Source organism: Stylophora pistillata, chromosome 14 (assembly GCF_964205215.1).
Source record: "Stylophora pistillata chromosome 14, jaStyPist1.2, whole genome shotgun sequence".
In the NCBI taxonomy this organism is placed as follows: domain Eukaryota; kingdom Metazoa; phylum Cnidaria; class Anthozoa; order Scleractinia; family Pocilloporidae; genus Stylophora; species Stylophora pistillata.
In genome coordinates, this window is record NC_142532.1 from 21,440,842 (window position 1) to 21,446,841 (window position 6,000).

Consider the following 6,000-nt stretch of genomic DNA (forward strand, 5'->3'; position numbering starts at 1 on the left):
TTGGGAGGTTTGCTATGCACTCAAGAAGCTAGAGTCGCTCTCGGCTATCGCCTCGAGCGACTCTTACGCTTGTTTCGTGCTTAGCAACCTCCCGCGTGCATACATAACTCAATAGTGTACGCTGTGGTGTTTACCATTTGTTAAATGGTTTGCTTCAAAGGATAACAAAAGGAGAGAGTCATTTCCCCTCCCGGCCCCAACGCCCCGCCGCCTATCCCCGCCCCCCCCCCCCCCCCCTCTTGGTTGAACAATTTAAAGAAGAGCTAGCGACATTGGCTGGAACCATAACATCTCTCATGGACAGACTTCTCTGAAAATGATTTATGCCGATCTGTGTTCTTATAAAACGGAAATCCTTCTTGCTCAAGCAACGTTACCAAGTAACTTTCTCTCGTCCTTCTTTTTTATTTTCAGTCCAAAGGCGAAAGCATGTTAGCAGTCCGCCGAGCTTGCACGAAATCGCAGTTTCATTTCAGTTCTTTCTTCCTGTTTCCTTTTATATAAAAAGACAGGATGTCTTATTTTAAACATGTCAAACTGATTGATCAATCATCCGTAACAGTATGAAAGAAATTTTTCAGCACTGTAGTCGAAGAACACTGACACGCCCGGAAATACAAATATAAGGAGTAAGCGCTAACAAATGTTTTAGGCTTTTCGTAAGTCCTTGGTTTGATTTTTATCTTGCCATTACCAGGTTTCGTAGTTCTATTTTCATCAATACAGATATTTCTGACCCCACAATTTCATTGTTTAGAGTGTTTCAAAAACCGAACGTGCCTAGCAGAAACAAGGAAACACACTTACATCAACACTAGATGACGAAATTCCTGCACTGGTCACATCAGTCATTTGGAGTCGTTTGTGGTTTTAAGAAGATTCTACAAATTTGGAAATTTTCCTCCATCTCTTTTCAAAAGTATTTTGAGACCCAAGTGTCTGGTAGGCCGTACTAAATGAAAAGGCGTCGTCAAATCTTTTTTGCTACTCTAATCTGAGAGAAGATCCCGCTCGGATTTATTTTTGCCGGTGAGTAAAGCTATGCCACTAATTCATATCTTGTCGTAATTGTAAACTTCAAAATCATATAATTGGCCGAGTTTCCGAAAGTGGGTTAACGTTTTCATATAAATTTTTACCTTAATGTAAGGAAAACTGAAATACAGTATGAAAAATTAACGGTATTTCCGAAAAACTTATTCAAAACTTTTAACAGTCCTGAATTAATCAAAGAGCATTTTGAAATACTCAAGCATTATGGAATGCATTCGACGCACAGTTCCAAAATGGCTCCATAAAAAACAACGTATTTTGTATGGTAAAAAAACAAACAAACAAGCAAAACGAAACCAAGAAAACGGCATGGAGGGTTTTTTGGGATTAGATGATGTGTATTAATGTATTAGTCACTAGGCGAACCCTCCATGTGAAAGGACTTTGTATCATTGTATCATCAAGTGTCACAGCCAGAGGGATGTGAGAACCTAGATAGTATATTTCAAGGGATTGATCAGTTCTATCAACTGGCCAAAGAACTATTTTAATCAAACGATGACAAAACTCCTCAGAGAAATGACATACGTTAATTATAACTGACCTAATAGCACCATAGCGCATGAAACATTCCGTAAGAGTTTCAATATTTAATTAATACGTAGAAATAGATAAAAATCAATCTTAAATAGTTTTTTTGCAGTCATTCCACAAATATTTCCAAAAAGATAGAAAGCTAATTAAGTTTCCCGTAAGTAGTTCTCAGTCTTTTCCCCGTCTTGAGCTAGAAAAAAAGTATGAGAGAAGACTGGGCATTAATTGTCTTAACGCAGTCTATGAATGATGGCTGCCGATCAACGTGTTTGTTTCGCGTGATCGCAATGGAATAATCATTCATCGGAAGTTGCCGATGTGTCAAGCTGATTAGCTGCAACTTTAAAGATAGTGACGTGACCTTTTGAAAAGAGTCATGGCTAATTTGGGATGTTGGGTTTGTTATCGATTCTGGTTTCGTGATTTCTTTCAAGACACCTCACACCACAAGATTGCACACGTGCAAATAACTTCCCTTTTAGGTCAAAGTTTACGACAACACTTTTATTTCTCGCACGCTAGGTTGTGTAAGACAGATAGGAGGAAACATGAATGGACGATTGTCTTCGTGCGCAATGAGCGGATACAACTTTTCCACGCCAAATACAGACTTACTACTGAACGATTGGTTCCCAGTTTATGGTAAGGAGTTATAATGACCTGTATTGGGTGGTCTTCTTACCTTGCATGTCTATATGTCGCTTGTAACCATGTAATATCTTTGATATTTCTCAACATAGATAATCTTTCCTCAGTAATGCTTGAAGCGCAGTAAGTGGGTTTAAGGATAAGCCAATTTTTGTTTAGTTCCAGTGCTAAAAATATAAAGACTCTCTGTCCATTTATGTTGCTGTAAACTGGCTTGACACTAAAAACAGACGTGGGAATATGACCAAAATAAGAACAGTTTCTTAAGTTTCACAATTGTCTGTTGTATGACACGTAACATCGTGCCCCAAGTTTATTACAATTCTGTACGAGTGTACAAAGCCAGTTTAAAGACCTCAAAGAGCTTTGGGCTTTTAGGCTTATCGACTTCCTCTACTTCCCACTGAGGGTTCAAATATTAAAACCTGATTTTAACTTTGCCAAATCCTGTCAAATTCTTGTTTCTCGCTCTGGGCAGGTGCAGTTAAGGCCTGTACGGTATTTATCTCCGAGCAAATAACATTCGTGCCTAGACATTGTAGGACATAATCAGCCGCCGATGAGTAGACATTACAATCCTCGGCAGTTATAAAAAAAATTTCTAATCTTCGCCTGGTCGGTAGATACGGCTTTAACCCAAAAGCATGTCACGGAATACCGTTATTTAAAGACTGGCTTAACTCTTGTCGGCTTAGAATTATCCTGCCAGCTAAGCCACAAATAGCGGTATAATCCCTTCATCAACATTAAGGGCAACGGTTCTGATGGTTTCCAAATCTTGGTCGCGTCCTATAAATACTGTGCTCCGCTCAAAGCTCTCTGTCTCGTGAAGAGGAAGGCATCATCGTCAGATACTGACTACACTTTTGCACCACTATGGAATTTGCTTGGCCTCCGTTTTCCGTTCCAGCCTGTTTGGGCTGTCCTCAATGTTTAATGTCAAGACTCATGGAAGGTATAAAAAGCTTGAGATCGTATATATATATATATATATACGTTAAGTCTATTTCTTTCTTTTTCTTCCTTTTCACAAATTTCCTCGACTTTGGTGATAGTCACTATTAAACGGTCGTAATTACTGCTCCAGCGGAGAGGAAGAAATTTTCCTTTTTTGAAACAAGAGGGCCTAGTTTACACCACAGTTAAATTTCTGTGCGTATTTTAGTTCAAGGATGTTCGGAATTTCATCTCCATCTTGGACGAACGCGGTTGATAGTGTACTTGGGTTGAATTCATATGGAAAAATGGTTAAAATTGTTGGGGAAAAAATATCCAATTTCCGCAGTGTTTAAACGAAGCCTTGTCCTCAATTCCAGAGCTATAACAGTAATTTTCAGTCGTAACAAGGAGCTACATTACACCCAAGATAAAAAGAAAGGAACTTAATCAGGGGTTTTGTAAAACGAAGCAAAGCCTAAAACATTTACTTTTTTTGTTTTATTGATATATGTTTGTTTATTAACAGGACCACCACGAAAGCAGCGTAGAGAACGAACAACTTTCACAAAGTCTCAATTAGAAGTACTGGATGAGCTGTTCGCTAAAACAAAATATCCAGACATCTTCATGAGGGAAGAGGTGGCCTTGAAAATAAATCTTCCTGAAAGCAGGGTGCAGGTAAATAATAGTCATATTCATCATATGAGGTCAGAAAGTAATTAAACAGATCCTTTCCCCTTGAATGTCAGCGAAGGTGCCGTCAACTTTCATAGAACAGATTTAACCTTTAAAATTAGGTTACAGTCTGTTCGAAAGGGTTGGAAGTGTCGAAAAGAGTTAAAACAAATATTTTAACCACTTTTTTTAATACATATATCTGTTAAGATGTCTACATTGTTGAAGCTACAATCGTAGCTGCATATGTGTTTCGGCACATTTCGACTGCTCAGTCTCAAATGCGATGGACGGATCTATTACTTTTTATGGGCAATATTTTAGGTGACATTCTCACACTGGAGGTTTCATCTTCTGTTTCGGAAAAATGAACAGCCGGCTACAGATTATCAGAGGTCACTGGCTAAATGCTATTATCAACAAATCCTAATATGATATTAACAATGTTTACTTTAGAAAAATAGAAAATTGCACGAAGTGGAAAGGTGTGCAAATGCTCTCGCTTTTATTTGTTAGAATAGAAGTTTGAAAAATTCTATCACCTGCGGCGTCTAATTTCTACGAACAGATTATCTTTTTCCAGACGTAACAATCTCAATCAAAGGCAAACAATCGCCTGTCACTCCCCTCTCTTGCATCCATTGTTGTGTGTAAAGATGACGGATATGACCACAAATTACCGTAACTTGTTGTCGGAGGCGTAACTCTATCAACAAAACAAACCAGATCAGACAGAACGGTGTGGGTAAAAGCCTTCAATTAATTAGTGGCTAATTTTCCATAGCTTAACCCTTGGCTAGATAATTAATATAAGCTTGCTAAATAGAGGTGTAATCCTATCAGAAAATGTCACCAGTGGCGACAGATGAGGTGGCCCTATTCGGAGTATGGCCACAATGTGCACGAAACTCGTATTCTAGAAAAAGTTCGGCATCTGAAATGTTGGGATCGCGCCTGATTGAATTGTTAAGATAGTTTAGCGATTATGTTTAGTAATTTATTGATATAATTGTCTTAGAATAGAATTAAAGCAAATATTTTGATAGCGTGAGTTAGTTTGTTTGTAAATCTTACCCTTTGAGGAGTAGATGTCGCACGAATGATAAATTCACGCGATTACTGGTTTAGATGTTCCCGAGGATGTTGCAATAACCCGTGTTTGATTGTCTTTGAGTCTCTCGTGTCATTTCTGTAATCTAATAAGCGTGGTTTTGGGCATACGTTTTTGTCATTGTTTTGTTTTGTTTTGTTTTGTTTTGTTTTTTGTTTTGTTTTGTTTTGTTTTGTTTTTTGTTTTGTTTTGTTTTGTTTTGTTTTGTTTTGTTTTTTGTTTTGTTTTGTTTTGTTTTGTTTTTTGTTTTGTTTTGTTTTTTTTTTTTAGCAGTTTTAGCACAACGCCAAAAAAGGGCGCTCACCTGGATAAAAAATATTAAGTTTTACGCTCTCCTATTTTCAGAAAACACTCAACTGTCGTTCTGCTTATTCATAGGTTTGGTTCAAAAATAAACGAGCAAAGTGTCGCCAGCAAAACAAGCAGTCTGCAGGATCCCACACCAAACCAAGTACACTGAAGAGAAAAATACCCTCACCACCCTTGCAAGATCCAGCAAAGAGAAACACACCTCCGTCGCCACCAGATCAAACAGCCAGAAAGTTGTCTCATAATACGGCGGTGGAATCATGGCCGAAACAAAGCATGAATGCAGTGGAGCAGAATATGCAAACTATGTTAAAAATTCAGAGGAGTGGACTATATCCGCCCTCAACTGCAGTCAATGGTCACAGGGCTGCTTCATCACAAACTGCGCTGCAGTCGCAGTTTTATCCGATCCACAAGCCAGATTTTCCGCCGTACGTAAAAAACATACAAATGGCTAACTGGATGGCCATTAATCATACTGTACAACCTGGTTATTTTGCACCTGCAATGATATGATTTGTAGCCCTTTATTTCACATAGAACAAAGTAAAAAAAATATTTATTTACTTAATTATTGCATGGGAACGACCGAACCCCAGTACTTACAACTGTCGATTTAAATTCAGTCTAACATTTGGACGATAAATGTCATTTAGCCCTACCTGCAAAAAAAGCCTGTGTGCATGTTATGTTGCTGAGTTGTTATCCCATTAATGGTCTCGTTGCTATTA

General features: G+C 38.2%; 1 protein-coding gene and 1 long non-coding RNA gene across 2 annotated transcripts in view; one reads left to right on the forward strand and one right to left on the reverse strand.

Moving 5' to 3' along the window:
* Positions 1–870: 870 nt before the first annotated feature.
* LOC111330925 (homeobox protein otx5-B) overlaps positions 871–6,000 on the forward strand; it is a gene marked incomplete in the record, with an annotated part of 5,653 nt that continues 523 nt past the window's right edge. The window contains 4 exon segments of the mRNA XM_022935922.2: positions 871–1,029; positions 2,110–2,229; positions 3,701–3,852; positions 5,339–6,000. Of these exon segments, the coding sequence (XP_022791657.1) occupies positions 2,136–2,229; positions 3,701–3,852; positions 5,339–5,785 (693 nt within the window).
* On the reverse strand, positions 3,700–5,143 carry LOC111330926 (uncharacterized). The gene is made up of 2 exons (XR_002694857.2): positions 4,924–5,143; positions 3,700–4,555 (listed from the first exon to the last, which is right to left on the reverse strand). It is a non-coding gene; the product is annotated as an uncharacterized LOC111330926 (long non-coding RNA).